The following is a 21220-nucleotide window of genomic DNA, read 5'->3' as shown; positions in this document are numbered from 1 at the left end:
GAACTTGTACAGCAAGACATCCAAGCTCCGCCTACCAGTCTCATCAGTGGTTGAAGAATTCAAAGCCACTAAGGCAAGAGCAGTCAGCACACTGCTTCTATCTGAGGATGAGAAAGTCAGACACGCTAATAAGTCCATCAAGTGCGGCAGGAAGTGGAAACCCCAGGAAGCAGTGAAGGAAGCGGAAGCACACTGGAGGCACCAGGAGATCGTTGGGGTGGTCTGTCAAGGGCGACTGGGACTTGGACACTACAACACCAAGAGGTGGAGCAAATCCGACGCCAAAGGAAAGAGAGGACTTGTGGTGCAGAGAGTCCGAGAGACAGTAGAAGAAGACCGCCGTGTAAAGGCGACGGGGCTTGCAGTCCAAGGACAATGGATGCAGTGGGACGAGGCACAGGATCGTCCACTGTCCTGGAAGGAACTCTGGGCTACCGACCAGGGCAAGTTGTCCTTCCTCTTGCGGGCAGTGGCTGACCTCTTACCAACCCCAAACAACCTAAAGATCTGGGGGAAAGAAGAGGATCCGTCCTGTAAGCAGTGTGGGGCATCCCTCTGTACACTGAATCACATCTTAACGGGATGTCCCAAAGCACTGGGAGATGGCCGATACAGATGGAGACACGATAAGGTCCTTGCAGAAGTTGCCAAATGGACGGAACTGCAGAGGGCCACGGCCAACAAACATCAGGCACCACCACCAGAAGTCGTCCAATTCCAAAAGCAAGGAGATAAGGCTCCTAAGGCAAGGAGAGCTGCCAAGAAACCACCTTCCATTTTACACAGAGCTTCTGACTGGGAGATGCAAGTGGACCTGAAAAAGAAGCTTGTTTTTCCAGAAGAGGTGGCTGTGACTTCTCTCAGACCAGACATGATCCTACTATCCAGGACCACAAAAACCATCTTGGTAGCAGAACTAACAGTGCCCTGGGAGGACAGACTAGGCATCTCTCACCAATTGAAGAAAGCCAAGTACCAGGATTTGATTGATGAGGCTCTTATCAAAGGATGGCACGCATCCCTATTCCCCATCGAAGTTGGCTGCCGTGGTTTCCCAGCAACATCAGTGCGCTACTTCTTGCAGAAGATCGGGTTGGATCCCAAGCAACTGAAGAAAGCCACTGGGGAGATAGCCACTGTAGCCGAGACCACATCAAGATGGATATGGCTGAAGAGAGCCCACAGTTGGAACCCTGCAGGATCCTAGCCCCACTGACAACCAGTCAAGAAGCAGAAGGTATGCGGCCAGGTTCAGACCTGGCTCAGGGAATAGGACGCCCCTGCCATGCATAGTCCCGAGTCCAGCTGCAGGGAGCGGCAGGGAGACGTCCCTGACCGCGGGCCCCACCATCCGGAGATGTTCTGGGATGAAAGGGGCGAAACATCAAGGAAGGATGGCTCCCAGCTGACGACCCTGACAGCTGGTACTCGCAATGCTCAGATCATCCATCCACCGAGGATTACCAAAGAGGAGGAACTTGCAACACCTGTAAGTAGCTCTAGCAGATTCTGCTTGTAGCAAAGCATCTTCAATGTTTACTTCACCCACTTGGGGGGAGGAGTCAGAGAGGGGTGGAGGACATCCAGCAGTTTCTTAGGTTGTGATTGGTGGCTGATGATTCAATTGTTCTCCTCTTTGGCCAATCAACACCACGTAGTTAGTGGTTCCACCTCAGACTCTCTAGTATAAGAAGAGTTTGTAGTTGTCAGTTCTCCACAACTCCTCCAGGATATCAATACTTTCTGATCTCATCTGACTGTGGACTCCAGGCTTGAAGCGAAGATGGACTCTCTCAATGCCACCTCAAACGATTCTGCTCAACAGGGAGGACCCAATGATCATCAAGACCTCTGTAAGTTACTTACTGTGTCTATGGATATACAGCATGCAATAAGGATTTTATCTAGTCATGTTTGTTTTTGATTTAATATTAGCATTGACTACCTGTTTTTGTGTCTTTTCTAAAAAATAAAACAATTTTAGAATCAAATTATAAATGGATGCTAAATTGATAATTGGGTACATTAATTTCACACTAGTTTTTGCTATTTTTAAAGAATGCCTCTAAACAACATTTCCTTTGTCTTTGTTTCCAATTCAGTGTTGCATCATCAGTCTGGTTTCCATGTTCTACCAGGGGTGAATGAACAAAGAAGCTTGGCTAAGCAAAAATGCCACTGCTGTGATCAGTGTGGTAAACGCTTCCCTACAATGTCCAGACTTAAAATACACCAGAGGATTCACACTGGAGAGAAAGCCTATGGATGTGATCAGTGTGGACAACACTTCCCTACAATGGGAAATCTTAAATCACACCAGAGAAGTCACACTGGAGAGAAACCCTATGGATGTGATCAGTGTGGACAACATTTCTCTACAATGGCAATCCTTAAAAAACACCAGAGAATTCACACTGGAGAGAAACCCTATGGATGTGATCAGTGTGGACAACACTTCTCTGACAAGTCCAAACTGAAAATCCACCAGAGAGTACATACTGGAGAGAAACCCTATGGATGTGATCAGTGTGAACAACACTTCTCTAGAATGGACACCCTTAAAACACACCAGAGAATTCATACTGGAGAGAAACCCTATGGATGTGATCAGTGTGGGAAACAATTCTCTGACAAGTACACCCTGCAAAAACACCAGAGAATTCACACTGGAGAGAAGCCATATGGATGTGTTCAGTGTGGACAACACTTCTCTCTAATGGGACACCTTAAAACACACCAGAAAATTCACACTGGAGATAAACCCTATGGATGTGATCAGTGTGGGAAACAGTTCTCTCAAATGGGCAACCTTAAAAGCCACCAGAAAATTCACACTGGAGATAAACCCTATGGATGTGATCAGTGTGGGAAACAGTTCTCTCAAATGGGCAACCTTAAAAGCCACCAGAAAATTCACACTGGAGAGAAACCATATGGATGTGTTCAGTGTGGACAACACTTCTCTCTAATGGCAACCCTTAAAACACACAAGAGAATTCACACTGGAGAGAAACCCTATGGATGTGTTCAGTGTGGACAACACTTCTCTGACAAGACCACCCTGAAAAGACACCAGAGAATTCACACTGGAGAGAAACCATATGGATGTGTTCAGTGTGGACAACAATTCTCTGTCAAGTCCAGCCTGCAAAAACACCAGAGAATTCACACTGGAGAGAAACCATATGGATGTGATCAGTGTGGACAACACTTCTCTCTAATGGCACACCTTAAAACACACCAGAGAATTCATACTGGAGAGAAACCCTATGGATGTGATCAGTGTGGGCAGCACTTCTCTCATATGTCCAGCCTTAAAACCCACCAGAGAGTTCACACTGGAGAGAAACCCAAATAATTGTGATTTGTGTGGAAAAGCTTTTTAGTAATTCAAATAATTTAGACTTTCACAAGGATTTCACATTGGATTTAAATTGTTGACTCTTGTGTTCGAATTTTACTAATTTGAGACACTGAAAATGTCCTGACCGCACACATATGAATTCACATCCTCCGTATGTTTTAACAATTGTTTAAGGCTAAACTGTTTAAACGCATTACATGTATGCTGATACTAGATTAATTGGATGGCGATTATACTAATGTTTCCATGTATATATTAATTGCAAGTAAACTTATCATACAATTTGAACGGACTGTTATTTGTAGTACTACTCCTCATTCACTGAGTCAATAGTTTCCAGATAAATTACTAGGAAAGAACAGTATAGGTGTAGCCAGTTAGACAAAATGTAGGCTACTGTCTTCTGCCATGTTACAGATTAACCAGATTAGTTGTAGTTTATATTTAGACAATTTTTGTTAAATGTTCGGATGAATTGGAAATGGATGACCCTGATGTAAACATTTGTTTTGTTTATTTTTCAGGTTTTTTGTATTGACCTGTACTTTTGTTGTGGGTTACAAATTATATCCTAAAAGGAGAGAACCCTGCAAAGATTTATCAGCTTGTGTTTTAGTTCAATGTCTTACAGTTTCCCTTATATTCTGTATGTATCCTATATGAGTTCTATGCCTGGAGACATGGGAGGACCTCTGTTACGGAACAAACAATATGATTATGATCTATATGATTACTAGAGCTATTTTAACAACACATATCCCTTACAACACCTTTAATATTTCACAATGGGTAATATTGAGTTCTATGTGATACAGTGATAGACCTATTTCTGTAGCTCTGCTGAAACTCAGTGACCATTAACACGTTTAATCTCTGCATTTGAATGCATTGTCTATAGTGAATGAATCACCAGCCATCATCATTTAGCCTGTTTAGTTTACATTTTAACATGTGGGAAGAATGTGAGTTTTCTTCATTATTTAGCATTTGAATAAACATTGAATAAAAGTGCAGTCATCACAACCCTATTGAAACTAATTAAACACACCTGAGTGCCCCTCATTCCCTCAGAGCAACACAACCTGAACAATAACTTAAAGACTTAAAGTTGTCCAGGTTTACACAAATACAGTTGTTGTTATTGTGTCTCTGTTGTTAATGACAATGTAATTGTGAATAGAGGATATGATTTATACTGACTTATCCTGATCATTAATTAATAATACTGGTTCTGCATACAGGCATATTACACAATGGGATATGAGACTAAGATGATTTGACAATATACTAATTTGTTGTTAGGCCTTGACCAGTTTTGTACAGAAACTGTACAAATTGAACTTACATCACACCTTAATAAAATAATAATAAAGGTGCAGGGGATGTGGTAGTATACTTTTAAAGAGAAGATATGAAGGCTTGTGTACTATTTATGAAGACTGTCTGCATTAATTTAGGGGGTGGGTGGCAGTTTGTGTTTTGGAAAACAAATAGGCATAACTGTTTCTCTTTGTAAGATGCTGGTCACAGTATGAGCAGTTGTTTCTTCACCAGAGCTGGTTTTACTTGGTTCAGATGTTGCTGAAATAATGTAGAGCAATCCTCTTTGACTCTGCTGCATTAATTCATATCCACTTATATTATTCAATACTGTTAGACATATATTATCCAGATACTCATTGCAGCAGTTTTTATGCACCACATAGCCTATGTAAAAACTATACCGGAGGAGGAGCACAGCAGCATGGAATAAGGGCATTACTACTTACTAATTCACCAGGCAGCCAGAATGGTGATATAATAATAGTATTTTATATCTGTTTCCTGATTTGTGCAAAGCACAATGATCTTGGAACTATGATAATCATGTTTTCTATATTCTATGCTTTGACTCTGACAGTGTCGGTTCTTTTAGATTTATGCTCACTCCTGCTTTGACTTTACTCACATTAACTTTACTCGCATAAACATGCAGTCTTTGTAGTAGGCTAATATGTTCTTAAATACAGTAGAGCCCAGGTCTTAATTCCCCCTTCATATTACTGTAGCTGAGCTATTGTACTTTCACATTATGAAATAGTAAAAATGATGTTAGTGAAGTAGGTATGGAGACATGGGAAGACCTCTGTTACTGAACAAACAATATATATCAATGATTTACTAGGTCCCAGGTAGATCTTATTCAATACTGTTAGACATATATTGTCCAGATACTCATTGCATTTACATCATATTCATAGGATATAGTTTGTGAACCAGTAGGAGTCCCAATGAGTGTTTGGTAGGAACTACTCCTTTGATGTTTTTAAGGTTTATTATAAACCAGCAGTTTTTATGCACCACATATGTAAAAACTCCCAGAAAACAGCAGGTATGCTGACACTCTGATTTATGTTAAATCATAGTTAAAGACGGTTCCGTTTCCTTTGATTGAGTTTGACTTCCTTTCTCTTCTCCGCTGTAATGTTTTATTATTATTTTATTTATATTGTTTCAGTTATTTGTTTCCTGATTTACCAATAACATAATAACAACATCATATTCAACATTTTCTCACAACAGTAAACTGGACACATTTTTGTGGTTTCATTGTAATTCTATTTTTGTTTCTGTTGTTGTTTAACCAGGAAATCAATGTTGAGGCCCGGTGAGGGAAGTCTGTGTCCTGCAACTCCAGAGTGTCAGAGATGGACCACATGTCCACATGGGCCAGTCTTAGCCCATGTGGATCCCACAGGCAAGCCCACTTAGATCCCACATCTATCCCATATGGTGAAAAAGGTGGGTCCCACAAAATTGCCAAGGTGGGGCCCACCTCATCAGGCCCACACGGGCAACCCAGGTGAGAACCATCTGGTGCCCGCTGACATTTCCATGTGGGTCCCATATAGTTATCCCACCTGGTTTACTTTAAAACTGGGGGAAGAATGTGGGTTTGTTCATCGTTTAGCATTTGGAAAATAAATAAATAATAATAATATTCAGTTATGATTTTATATCTGTTTGTCTGATTTGTGCAAAGCATGCTTACCTTGTTGGAACTATGATAATCATGTTTTCTATATTATATGCTTTGACTCTGACAGTGTCGGTTCTTTTAGATTTATGCTCACTCCTGCTTTGACTTTACTCACATTCACATAGTCTATAGGATGTACTTATGTCCATACATCAATGTGTAGCAGGGGGGACTTTTGAGGGAATAATAATACAATATAGGCTACTAACTCAATTCCTACTATACTACTATACTACTATACTACTATACTACTAAACTACTAAACTACTAAACTACTAAACTACTAAACTACTAAACTACGCCACATTTTATCCTCTTTAACAATAGAAAGCACAGGTTCATGTGACCAACTCTTGTCCTCAGATACACCAACCTTACAGCAAGCTAGGGGATCCCCTGAATGAATGTAGCCCAGCCCTTTTAAAACCTGTTGCTATGCTGCAATAGCAACAGGTCTACCTGGAAATAGTTTTGATTAATTAAATATTAAGCTTTATACAAAGCAATATCACAGTATACCAGTTTAATTCTAGAATGTTGCATAGAGTCAGTGAGGGGTGGAGCACATGCAGCAGTTTGTTACGTTGTAATTGGTGGCTGATGATTCTATTGTTCTCCTCGTTGGCCAATCAGTTAGTGGTTCCACCTCAGGCTCTCTAGTATAAGAACAGTGTGTAGTTGTCAGTTCTCCACAACTCCTCCAGGATATCAATACTTTCTGATCTCATCTGACTGTGGACTCCAGACTTCAGCTGAAGATGAACTCTCTCAACCACAGCACAAACAATTATGCTCAACAGGGAGGACCCAATGATCAACACATCTGTAAGTTACTTACTGTGTTGGAATAAGGATGCTTTTTTATTCTAGTCATGTGTATTTGTTTTGTTTTATTATTTGTCTAAAAGGAAGGCATCACGTTTTTTATGTATTAATTACAGTAATAGTGTCTCTTGTCTAAAACACATTTCCTTTTTTTCAAATGCAGTGTTGCATCATCAGTCTGGTTTTCCTGTTCTACCAGAGGTGAATGAACAAAGAAGCTTGGCTAAGCAAAAACACCACTGCTGTGATCAGTGTGGAAAACGCTTCCCTACAATGACCAGACTTAAAATACACCAGAGGATTCACACTGGAGAGAAACCCTATGGATGTGATCAGTGTGGACAACACTTCTCTGAGAAGTCCACCCTGAACAAACACCAGAGAATTCACACTGGAGAGAAACCCTATGGATGTGATCAGTGTGGGAAACACTTCTCTCAATTGTTAAGCCTTAATACACACCAGAGAATTCATACTGGAGAGAAACCATATGGATGTGATGATTGTGGACAACACTTCTCTCAAATGGCACACCTTAAAAGCCACCAGAGAATTCACACTGGAGAGAAACCCTATGGATGTGATCAGTGTGGACAACACTTCTCTCGAATGGACAGTCTTAATACACACCAGATAATTCACACTGGAGAGAAACCATATGGATGTGAACATTGTGAGAAACACTTCTCTGGTTTGACACACCTTAAAAGCCACCAAAGAATTCACACTGGAGAGAAACCCTATGGATGTGATCAGTGTGGACAACACTTCTCTCAGTTGTCCAACCTTAAAACACACCAGCGAATTCACTCTGGTGAGAAACCCTATGGATGTGATCATTGTGGACAACACTTCTCTGAGAAGTCCACCCTGAACAAACACCAGAGAATTCACACTGGAGAGAAACCCTATGGATGTGATCAGTGTGGGAAACACTTCTCTCACTTGTTAAGCCTTAAAAAACACCAGAGAATTCATACTGGAGAGAAACCATATGGATGTGATGATTGTGGACAACACTTCTCTCAAATGGCACACCTTAAAAGCCACCAGAGAATTCACACTGGAGAGAAACCCTATGGATGTGATCAGTGTGGACAACACTTCTCTCAAATGGCACACCTTAAAAGCCACCAGAGAATTCACACTGGAGAGAAACCCTATGGATGTGATCAGTGTGGACAACACTTCTCTCAAATGTCCAGCCTTAAAAGCCACCAGAGAACTCACACCGGAGAGAAACCCTATGGATGTGATCACTGTGGACAACATTTCTCTAGAATAGACAGCCTTAAAACCCACCAGAGAGTTCACACTGGAGAGAAACCCAAATAATTGTGATTTGTGTGGAAAAGCTTTTTAGTAATTCAAATAATTTAGACTTTCACAAGGTTGTACACATTGGATTTAAACTGTTTACTCTTGTTTAGAATTTTACTAATTTGAGCCACTGAAAATGTCCTGACTGCAAACATATGAATCCACATCCTCCATATTTTTAAACAATTGTTTAAAGCTAAACTGTTTAAACGCATTACATGTATGCTGATACTAGATTAATTGGATTGCGATTAAACGTTTCCATATATAGATGAATTGAAAGTATGTCACTTAACATAAAATTTGAACGGACTGTTATTTGTAGTACTACTCCTCATTCACTGAGTCAATAGTTTCCAGATAAATGACTAGGAAAGAACAGTATAGGTGTAGCCAGTTAGACCAAATGTAGGCTACTGTCTTCTGACATGTTACAGATTACCCATATTTGTTGTAGTTTATATTTAGACGATTTTTGTCATGTCATTAAATGTTCGGATGAATTGAAAATGTGATTTTTTCAGGTTTTTTGTATTGACCTGTACTTTTGTTGAACTGTACCCATTCTACAAACTGAATAAAATGTTGAATCAATCGTTTGTTTCTGCTTCATAAAAATATAGAATACAATTATTGTTTGTGTTACTCAACACTAAAACAAACTGCCTATATGTTTAGTTATATGATGGATATTCAAAATGCTATTACGTTATGAAAGGTTGTTTTTTATTCCTGTTTTGTTTCTCTTAGTATATAATTAAAATGTACAAGCTTGATCTATAGTCTATATTGACACATGTTATGTTAAATAAATCAACTCAAAAATGGGGTCCTTACAAAAGAGTAATGTTAAATCCCCCAACATTAGTTTGAAAGTGAAACATCCCTTTAAACATGCAGTCTTTGTTCAGTACCAGGAGTCTGCCCATCAATCTCTTTAATAAACAGAAATAAATGTACATGTGGGTTACAAATTCCATCCTAAAAGGAGAGAACCCTGCAAAGATTTATCAGTTTTAGTTCAATGTCTTCCAGTTTCACTTATATTCTGTATGTATCCTATATGAGTTCTATGCCTGGAGACATGGGAAGACCTCTGTTAGGGAACAAACAACATGATTATGATCTATATGATTACTAGAGCTATTTTAACAACACATCCCTTACAACACCTTTAATATTTCACAAAGGGTAATATTGAGTTCTGTGTGATAGACCTATTTCTGTTCTGCTGAAACTCATCAGAGTCAAAGAGGTGTAAAATGGTCTCAGTTCATCCATAATGTGATCATTAGCAGGTGATCTGTCCAATGACAGACAACCAGTGACCATTAACACGTTTAATCTCTGCATTTGAATGCATTGTCTACAGTGAATGAAGCATCAGCCATCATCATTTAGCCTGTTTATATTTTAACCGGTGGGAAGAAATGTGGGTTTGTTCATTATTTAGCATTTGAATAAACATTGAATAAAAGTGCAGTCATCACAACCCTATTGAAACTAATTCAGTGCCCCTCATTCCCTCAGAGCAACACAACCTGAACAATGACTTAAAGACTTAAAGTTGTCCAGGTTTACACAAATACAGTTGTTGCTGTTATTGTGTCTCTGTTGTTAATAACAATGTAATCGTGAATAGAGGATATGATTATTATTATAAAGATACTGACTTATCCTGATCATTAATTAATAATACTGGTTCTGCACACAGGCCTACACATTACACAATGGGATATGAGACTAAGAGGATTTGACAATATACTAATTTGTTTTTAGGCCTTGACCAGTTTTGTACAGAAACTGTACAAATTGAACTTACATCACATTGGTGAGTAGGTCAAACGTCCATGAGATTTCCACTAAAGAGGAGAGGCTGGTCTGATTTCGATTTGAGATTTAAACCGGTAAGTCGCATAGCCTTCCTGGAAGCAGGAAGGCTATGGAACAGAGCTAGGTCAGCCCTATAATGAAGCACACCTTTAATGATGATGAGAATGTAGTAGTAGGAAAAACAAAGAACTTTGCTTATACTTGGTTCTGATGTTACTGAAATAATGTGGAGAAATCCTCAAGATGAATGGCCCTGCTGCAGTAACAATTCATTCATATCCACGTATTCAGTGAGATTGTACATATTTATCCAGATACTCAGTGCATGTACATAATATCCATACCGTATAGTTTGATAGCATCAGTCTCCAGTAGGAGACCATTATGGTGAATCACATCTTGATGATGTCATCAAGCTTTATTTGAAATCCAGCTTTTAGCAGTGCTTCAGTTGTGCCAGTTTGTAACAAAAAATATTAATAATACACAAAACTAAAACTAATAGAACATCAACAACAACAACAGGGGACAACTGGCTCTTTCTAGGCTAATGGGGGCCCAATAGCAGCCCCTCCCTGCCCCCCCCCCCCCCCTTTCCCCTCAACAACACACACTGTCTTCTATACTAAAGTGGAAACAAATTCAACTTACATCGCACAAAACCTCTTAACTCCATTGCACCCTCAAACTGTCTAAACCAGCTTACTCCACCACCTCTCCTTCTCATGCAAGTCATTTACAATATCTATCTAAAGTCACAACACCAACTTTGATGAGGCAGTATTGCATCGTTTAAATAGAAGGTTATCTTCATTTTAGAAAAGACACAAAAACAGGTAGTCAAAGCTAATATTAAATAGAGAACAAGCATGACTAGATAAAAAACATCCTTATTGCATGCTGTATATCCATAGACACAATAAGTAACTTACAGAGGTGTTGATGATCATTGGGTCATCCCTGTTGAGCAGAATCGTTTGAGGTGGCATTGAGAGAGTCCATCTTCGCTTCAAGCCTGGAGTCCACAGTCAGATGAGATCAGAAAGTATTGATATCCTGGAGGAGTTGTGGAGAACTGACAACTACAAACTCTTCTTATACTAGAAAGTCTGAGGTGGAACCACTAACTGCTTGGTGTTGATTGGCCAAAGAGAACAATTGAATCATCAGCAACCAATCACAACCTGAGAAACTGCTGCATGTGATCCACCCCTCTCTGACTCCTCCCCCAGGTATTGCTCTATGCAACATTCTAGAAATAAACTGCTAACTGTGAGATTGCTTTGTAAGCTTCATATTTAATATATGAATCTATCTATATCCAATATAGAGTATCTGACTATCTGGATAATATATGTACAGTCTAAAAATATTGAATAAGTGGATATTAATGGAGTTTTACTGCAGCAGAGCAATTAAGAGGATTTATTTACATTATTTCAGTAACATAGAACCAGCTCTGGTGAAGAAAAAACAAGAAAAACAGTTTTTCAAAACTATTGTTTTCAAAACACAAACTGCCACCCACCCCCTATAGTATTGCAAACAGTCTTTATAAATAGTACACAAGCCTTCACATCTTGTCTTTTACAAGTATACTACTGCACACCCTGTACCTTTTTTATATTTTTATTTTATTAAGTTGCAATGTAAGTTCAAATAGACTTTAGAAGACAGTGGTGGGGTTTCTGTACAGGACTGGTCAAAGCCTAACAGCAAATTAGTATATTGTCAAATCCTCAAAGTTTCATAACAAATTGCGCTCTATTGTTCTCATTTAATCGCTTATCTATATTTACAGTGAAATCCCATTGTGTAATGTGTACGCCATGGGTCCATAGTGTAAGGCATTATTAATTAATGATCAGGATAAATCATCATCCGTATAATACAATGCGTTGGTTCCATTAGTTGTAACTTGTCCTAATGGCTTTTATTAGACTCTGTGTGTGTTAATGTTTACACTCTGCTGCTCCTCTGTGAAGAGCGGATACGGAAACGGTGTGCACTGCATTGTGGAACATTGTCGACAGTGACCTCCCTGAGTACATCAAGCACAAGAGGTATGGATGGACCTTGGGGCCGGAAAGTCTGTGGACAGAAAGAAAATCTCTTCATGAGGTTTCATTGACAATGTTCAAATGCATTGACCTATTATTGTTTCAGGTGTTTAGTTATTATGAACCTACATAAATGTTGTCTATATATCCTACATACATGCAGCATGCATGCTGTAAGCATAAGCGTACAGACATGTTTGCGTGCAAACATGCACGCGTGTGCACACCCACACAGAGACAAACATATTCACACAATATGTACATTCACATGCAAGTGTGTATATCGCTATCAAACGGCACTTTGGCTGTGAGCCATTGTCTTTACCGTGTTTGAAAGCATTTGAAGAGCATCTCCAAGATGTGCAGAGAATTTGGTGAAGAACAGCTTCCACATTTCTTTGGGGTGGTTCACGTTACCAGACAGTTTGCACTCTATGAGCAATGATAGCTGCTCTGGACTGAGTTTGACTTGCTGAAATAACAGAAAGAAATCATGAAATCAAACAGCTTTACATTGATTATGTCTGTACAAAGAGTGCAGCCACTTAAAAGAGCTACCTGAGGCAGGCATGCGTAGTGTTGAATGCTGAAATCGCAGATGGAATCGGTCATATTTCTGCCCAAGTAGCTTTCCAAGGCGGTGCTGTGAAATAGAGACAAGTACATAAGAATGAGTCAATTGGGCTAAAAAAGCTTATATTGTATATACCATGTATTCACAGTGTTGTGAGTTTGAGTCTGATTATCGACAGCTATCGCATAGTCCTCTCTTTTACGAGTTGAAATGCTAAAAACATAGAAATGATGCACCTGCATGGATAAGTAAGCACGTGTGCATGTCAAAGCATGGAGGAAATCAGGGGACACTCACCTATCGACACCACTGCACATTTGGCTTTCTGTAAGAGAGTGAGTTTGATTAATTTCAGAATTGTCTCCAATGAGAAGCAAAGAGAGGAAAGGTTGCTAGTAAACATTAAGCTACTCACCGTTGGCTGAGGTCACTTTGCACTGGGAGAAAGACAAAAACCGATATCATTAGCACAGAGTCTCCATTGACTAAACTCTTCAAATGACACATGGAAAGATATAAGCAATCGCTCACCTTTATTACCCCAATTGGTGGCCGAATCCCATGGCAACCTGAACAAAAAGCATCAGAACACAGACTTAAGCACATAGATATCAAAACGCGTAGCACATCTATGCTTGCTTGCATTGAGATATTAGATAATGCTTAAATCCCTGTGCGGTAACTCACCTTTAGGGAGAGTGCTCGTCAGATGGTCCGTGATGGCCATAGTGAATGCAGCCAGATCAGGTTGGGATGAAGCAATGACCATGTCTAACCTTTTGAAGCTGGTGGCAAAAGAGAGGGGAAGGCATGAGTGAGGAAGATACGAGCATAAGCTATCCAGCACAAGTGACGACTCAATAAACGATAAAGAATGCGTTACAACACAACTTCACTTACATGGCACTGTATGATCCGCAACCAAGGTTTGCCTGAAAATGAGAATGAGAAAAACAGGATACAGTTACGGTACTTTAAGACAATCTCGCAAAAGCCTGGATTACTTTAAAACATTTGGATATTTACCCCTGCTGCATTTGCTTCCAGGTAGATGAGGAATTCTTTGAATCTGGTGCCATTGCCCAGGTGATTAAAGACAATGTTGATGATGTAAACTGTATTTCCAGTGTTAGTAGGCTTCAGTACCACTTCTCCTATCTGCTGTGGAGAGAAAGCTGGCAGGACTTCCACCTATGTTGAGAATAGACAATGCACACACAGTAGCGTTACTCCTTATTTTTCAAAGTACGGCATCATTGTAATCAATGTGAAAACAAATACAGTAGTAGCAAACAAAACTGCGGCATTTACAGTACCTATATTTTAGAATACACAAGGCAGTTTAATTCCGCAGTAGTACGTCTATTTCATAACACAGTAAAATCAGTGGGCTTGAACTGGTACCTACCACTGAGACATTTGTCTGGTGTTGCATGATATCAGGGAGGGGTACAAAGGAAATAAAAGGCCCAAAGACCAAGTGTAGCCAGTAGGTGATGCTGATTGAATTGTCGACGCAACCGGGAACTGAAATAGACAATGAACGCATTTCAAGACTTTGCAAATAGTTCATTTTACTTGTCATGATCATTTCCGTCAGCTATGGAACGTGTAATTTGTTTAGTTGATCTGTTTTAGAACAAAAAGGACAAGCACCTTCAGTGTCATTTCGACGTAAATAGGCTGCAATGAAGTCTGAGTAGATCATTTGCATCTTGTGCCTGTCGAGAGCTGGTTGATGACGCAGAGCAGCCACTCTGCAAAGGTAAACAGGTATAAATACCAGATACAAAGTACATACATGGTAAGCATATGGATGGAAAAAGAGCTAAGCACCCAATGTAATTACACTTACAAAGACTGGTAGGTTTCACAGCTAAAGTCTTTGCTGCTGAGACAAGACAGAAACTCTCCAGATGCATGGGGGAGGAAAGGCTTAAGATTGTGTTGAAACCACTTCTGTATAAAGTGCGTATCTTTCAGCTCTTGTGGAGTAAACTGATCGACAGTGACCTCCCTGAGTACTAGGGCTGTCAGAACGAATTTCATAATATGAAAGAAATTCGAATATTAAAAAATATATATATATTCGAAAGCTAAAATTGCCATTCGAATGGAGCTTTTATCATTTATTAATTCTATTTAATATTTTTATTTTGTTTTATGTTATTTTATCCGCTCACTAAATGTATTGAGTAACGAATCTACCGCTGTGATATCTCCCCGGCCGCTTCCACTGCATGTGAAAACGTGCACGTTCACGTCTCGAGCGAATGTGGGCCGGGTTCCGGACCCCATGGCCTCGCGACCGTAATAGAGACGGCTTAGTGGCCCGGTGATAAATGAGCGGAGACTAGCCAGCTACACGAAGGTGACAAGGACCCCGATTGCAAAGGCTGAGCACGCGGTCCAAAACGTCGAAATGTCTCGAAAATATTTTCGGAGGCTCGATTTTCGTGCGTTCTAGGCGCCGTGGCCTCGCGGTACCGCCGCTAACAAGCCCGCGGTTCCGTGGGTCCTGAGCGGGCCGACGAGGGCTACTCCGCATGGTCAAGCCCGTCGCGCAGAACCCAGACGGTACCCCCGAAAAGGTTCGAAATGTCCGGAGGAGCGGCGGCGCTTAGAGTGACCGCAATGACATGACATAATGTCCGTGGAAACACAAGCATTCGGTGGGTCTCGCGCTAGGCCTGTCGTTTTACGTTTCACTCACTGTAAAATGCATTTGCACTATAGACAGACAACAATCTTACCGTGCTGAGTGCACTGTGCTCAATAAAACAGTTTAAACGCTATTTTGTGCGGTGAAAACCATTATTACGTGTGCTGAAACTGAAAGTACTGCTTTGTCGTTTGGAAGGGGGGGGCCTCTAGTGGACAGAACGTGCATCGTATTATATTCTGTGTATTATTATAGGCTAAATATGAGCTAAAATAAACAATGTAAATATTCGAATATTTCCGAATATTACAAATAATGAAACAATGCAATTCGAATTGGATTATAGAGGTGAACTGACAGCCCTACTGAGTACATCAAGCACAAGAGGTATGGATGGACCTTGGGGCCGGAAAGTCTGTGGACAGAAAGAAAATCTCTTCATGAGGTTTCATTGACAATGTTCAAATGCATTGACCTATTATTGTTTCAGGTGTTTAGTTATTATGAACCTACATAAATGTTGTCTATATATCCTACATACATGCAGCATGCATGCTGTAAGCATAAGCGTACAGACATGTTTGCGTGCAAACATGCACGCGTGTGCACACCCACACAGAGACAAACATATTCACACAATATGTACATTCACATGCAAGTGTGTATATCGCTATCAAACGGCACTTTGGCTGTGAGCCATTGTCTTTACCGTGTTTGAAAGCATTTGAAGAGCATCTCCAAGATGTGCAGAGAATTTGGTGAAGAACAGCTTCCACATTTCTTTGGGGTGGTTCACGTTACCAGACAGTTTGCACTCTATGAGCAATGATAGCTGCTCTGGACTGAGTTTGACTTGCTGAAATAACAGAAAGAAATCATGAAATCAAACAGCTTTACATTGATTATGTCTGTACAAAGAGTGCAGCCATTTAAAAGAGCTACCTGAGGCAGGCATGCGTAGTGTTGAATGCTGAAATCGCAGATGGAATCGGTCATATTTCTGCCCAAGTATCTTTCCAAGGCGGTGCTGTGAAATAGAGACAAGTACATAAGAATGAGTCAATTGGGCTAAAAAAGCTTATATTGTATATACCATGTATTCACAGTGTTGTGAGTTTGAGTCTGATTATCGACAGCTATCGCATAGTCCTCTCTTTTACGAGTTGAAATGCTAAAAACATAGAAATGATGCACCTGCATGGATAAGTAAGCACGTGTGCATGTCAAAGCATGGAGGAAATCAGGGGACACTCACCTATCGACACCACTGCACATTTGGCTTTCTGTAAGAGAGTGAGTTTGATTAATTTCAGAATTGTCTCCAATGAGAAGCAAAGAGAGGAAAGGTTGCTAGTAAACATTAAGCTACTCACCGTTGGCTGAGGTCACTTTGCACTGGGAGAAAGACAAAAACCGATATCATTAGCACAGAGTCTCCATTGACTAAACTCTTCAAATGACACATGGAAAGATATAAGCAATCGCTCACCTTTATTACCCCAATTGGTGGCCGAATCCCATGGCAACCTGAACAAAAAGCATCAGAACACAGACTTAAGCACATAGATATCAAAACGCGTAGCACATCTATGCTTGCTTGCATTGAGATATTAGATAATGCTTAAATCCCTGTGCGGTAACTCACCTTTAGGGAGAGTGCTCGTCAGATGGTCCGTGATGGCCATAGTGAATGCAGCCAGATCAGGTTGGGATTAGGGTTGGGATTCGGAACCGGGTCCATTTCAGACCCGGTTCCGACATTGCGGATCCGGAGCCGGTTCCATCGTTTTTTTATTAACGGTTCCCCAAACGGTTCTCATCAGTCGTCATTTAGCTCCGCTGTGTCTGTGCAATGTGCATGCATGCAAGCAGAGCCTGAGGTGACGTCACCCCACCTAAAGGAGTGTGTGGGGTCGGGGAGGATACGCCCACTGTTCTGTGCATTCAGCGACCGCTCACCGCCACGGAGCGAGTGATGTCGAAGAGATCTTCAAAGTGTGGTTAACAGAGAGGGAAATGACTCTGAGGCTGAGCACGCAAAGTGGAATACATGTTATGCTATAGTTCCCTGCAAAGGTTGTTGCAACTTGTACCAGTTGCACGTCCACATTGATGAAACAACTCAAAATCAATACGCCTACACGAGTCCACAACTCACGAGAATAATCTAGGCAAATCGCGTTTGAGAGCCATGCGAAAAGCCCCCCCGCAGCTCCACCACAGCCGGCGGGGGATGAGGATGATGCAAGGCTGGTTCACTTTCCCCAGGCTAGTAACGTAATAGAAAATAAAAACTACTAATGTCTACAGAGCTTTTCATTAGGTGTATTGTACAACTGTTAATGGTGTTAATTTAGAACGCCAATGTCTCGACGTCTTTCTGTCTGATATTTTATGAATCATGCCAAATCAAATTTCTGCACTTATTTTTTACAACTTATAAGCAACTCAACTGCTTTTGATTTGGCTCTAAATTAATCGCGTGACTGTTGAGAGCCCAGCGTTTAGGTGCATATACCTCCATAGATTGATTAGCCTACTTTATAAACAGTTTGCAGAAAAAAGCACAGGAACGGTAGCCTACAGTTCAATACAAGGTCTGCTAAAAGGATTTTTTTATTCCAAGAAAGCACTATTTGTTTCCATTAGGGTAAGGGGTCCTTCATATTAAATTAATCTGAACATTAAAGACAACATTTGTCACCACAACAATATCATTATTGCAATGTGTACTGTATTTAATATACAGCAAATTGCAATATATAGAGTAAAAATGATATTGTTGTGGTGGCTAGCTGGTGGTGGTGAAGTTTAAATAATAGTGCCACCTCATACTTGTAAAGTGCATTTTCAATAATTTAATTAATTAATTTGTTTTTATTGTGTACTTGGTTAGGTTAGTTATAATATAAGCATCATTTATGTCAGAAAAAAAGGGGAAAAAATAATATTAGGATCCGTTAAGGGAACCGTTAGGAAGCGGAACCGTTAAGAGGGATCCGGGAAGGATCCGGAACCGTTAAAATCCTAACGAATCCCAACCCTAGTTGGGATGAAGCAATGACCATGTCTAACCTTTTGAAGCTGGTGGCAAAAGAGAGGGGAAGGCATGAGTGAGGAAGATACGAGCATAAGCTATCCAGCACAAGTGACGACTCAATAAACGATAAAGAATGCGTTACAACACAACTTCACTTACATGGCACTGTATGATCCGCAACCAAGGTTTGCCTGAAAATGCGAATGAGAAAAACAGGATACAGTTACGGTACTTTAAGACAATCTCGCAAAAGCCTGGATTACTTTAAAACATTTGGATATTTACCCCTGCTGCATTTGCTTCCAGGTAGATGAGGAATTCTTTGAATCTGGTGCCATTGCCCAGGTGATTAAAGACAATGTTGATGATGTAAACTGTATTTCCAGTGTTAGTAGGCTTCAGTACCACTTCTCCTATCTGCTGTGGAGAGAAAGCTGGCAGGACTTCCACCTATGTTGAGAATAGACAATGCACACACAGTAGCGTTACTCCTTATTTTTCAAAGTACGGCATCATTGTAATCAATGTGAAAACAAATACAGTAGTAGCAAACAAAACTGCGGCATTTACAGTACCTATATTTTAGAATACACAAGGCAGTTTAATTCCGCAGTAGTACGTCTATTTCATAACACAGTAAAATCAGTGGGCTTGAACTGGTACCTACCACTGAGACATTTGTCTGGTGTTGCATGATATCAGGGAGGGGTACAAAGGAAATAAAAGGCCCAAAGACCAAGTGTAGCCAGTAGGTGATGCTGATTGAATTGTCGACGCAACCGGGAACTGAAATAGACAATGAACGCATTTCAAGACTTTGCAAATAGTTCATTTTACTTGTCATGATCATTTCCGTCAGCTATGGAACGTGCAATTTGTTTAGTTGATCTGTTTTAGAACAAAAAGGACAAGCACCTTCAGTGTCATTTCGACGTAAATAGGCTGCAATGAAGTCTGAGTAGATCATTTGCATCTTGTGCCTGTCGAGAGCTGGTTGATGACCCAGAGCAGCCACTCTGCAAAGGTAAACAGGTATAAATACCAGATACAAAGTACATACATGGTAAGCATATGGATGGAAAAAGCGCTAAGCATCCAATGTAATTACACTTACAAAGACTGGTAGGTTTCACAGCTAAAGTCTTTGCTGCTGAGACAAGACAGAAACTCTCCAGATGCATGGGGGAGGAAAGGCTTAAGATTGTGTTGAAACCACTTCTGTATAAAGTGCGTATCTTTCAGCTCTTGTGGAGTAAACTGATCGACAGTGACCTCCCTGAGTACATCAAGCACAAGAGGTATGGATGGACCTTGGGGCCGGAAAGTCTGTGGACAGAAAGAAAATCTCTTCATGAGGTTTCATTGACAATGTTCAAATGCATTGACCTATTATTGTTTCAGGTGTTTAGTTATTATGAACCTACATAAATGTTGTCTATATATCCTACATACATGCAGCATGCATGCTGTAAGCATAAGCGTACAGACATGTTTGCGTGCAAACATGCACGCGTGTGCACACCCACACAGAGACAAACATATTCACACAATATGTACATTCACATGCAAGTGTGTATATCGCTATCAAACGGCACTTTGGCTGTGAGCCATTGTCTTTACCGTGTTTGAAAGCATTTGAAGAGCATCTCCAAGATGTGCAGAGAATTTGGTGAAGAACAGCTTCCACATTTCTTTGGGGTGGTTCACGTTACCAGACAGTTTGCACTCTATGAGCAATGATAGCTGCTCTGGACTGAGTTTGACTTGCTGAAATAACAGAAAGAAATCATGAAATCAAACAGCTTTACATTGATTATGTCTGTACAAAGAGTGCAGCCATTTAAAAGAGCTACCTGAGGCAGGCATGCGTAGTGTTGAATGCTGAAATCGCAGATGGAATCGGTCATATTTCTGCCCAAGTAGCTTTCCAAGGCGGTGCTGTGAAATAGAGACAAGTACATAAGAATGAGTCAATTGGGCTAAAAAAGCTTATATTGTATATACCATGTATTCACAGTGTTGTGAGTTTGAGTCTGATTATCGACAGCTATCGCATAGTCCTCTCTTTTACGAGTTGAAATGCTAAAAACATAGAAATGATGCACCTGCATGGATAAGTAAGCACGTGTGCATGTCAAAGCATGGAGGAAATCAGGGGACACTCACCTATCGACACCACTGCACATTTGGCTTTCTGTAAGAGAGTGAGTTTGATTAATTTCAGAATTGTCTCCAATGAGAAGCAAAGAGAGGAAAGGTTGCTAGTAAACATTAAGCTACTCACCGTTGGCTGAGGTCACTTTGCACTGGGAGAAAGACAAAAACCGATATCATTAGCACAGAGTCTCCATTGACTAAACTCTTCAAATGACACATGGAAAGATATAAGCAATCGCTCACCTTTATTACCCCAATTGGTGGCCGAATCCCATGGCAACCTGAACAAAAAGCATCAGAACACAGACTTAAGCACATAGATATCAAAACGCGTAGCACATCCATGCTTGCTTGCATTGAGATATT

The 21220-nt window shown here is 40.5% G+C and overlaps 1 protein-coding gene across 1 annotated transcript; it reads right to left on the bottom strand.

The window, feature by feature from the left end:
• Positions 1-12320: 12320 nt before the first annotated feature.
• LOC310874809 (uncharacterized protein) lies at positions 12321-20999 on the bottom strand (the record flags this gene model as incomplete). Its single annotated transcript, XM_083787676.1, has 28 exons — positions 20982-20999; positions 20864-20891; positions 20551-20635; positions 20318-20464; positions 19812-20023; positions 19613-19713; positions 19365-19483; positions 18983-19147; positions 18857-18888; positions 18700-18741; positions 17147-17184; positions 17031-17052; positions 16600-16684; positions 16367-16513; positions 16024-16072; positions 15483-15614; positions 14851-15025; positions 14652-14752; positions 14404-14522; positions 14022-14186; positions 13896-13927; positions 13683-13780; positions 13527-13564; positions 13411-13432; positions 13293-13320; positions 12980-13064; positions 12747-12893; positions 12321-12452 (listed from the first exon to the last, which is right to left on the bottom strand). The coding sequence occupies exons 2-28, from the start codon at positions 20881-20883 to the stop codon at positions 12321-12323; spliced, it is 2538 nt and encodes an 845-aa protein (XP_083643802.1). The 5' UTR covers positions 20884-20891; positions 20982-20999.
• Positions 21000-21220: the final 221 nt, after the last annotated feature.

The sequence above is a fragment of the Protomyctophum parallelum genome, assembly GCF_964188405.1.
Source record: "Protomyctophum parallelum genome assembly, chromosome: 17".
NCBI classification, from domain to species: Eukaryota; Metazoa; Chordata; class Actinopteri; order Myctophiformes; family Myctophidae; genus Protomyctophum; species Protomyctophum parallelum.
The sequence above is the reverse complement of the archived record's forward strand: the minus strand, read 5'-3'. Positions and strand labels throughout refer to the sequence as shown.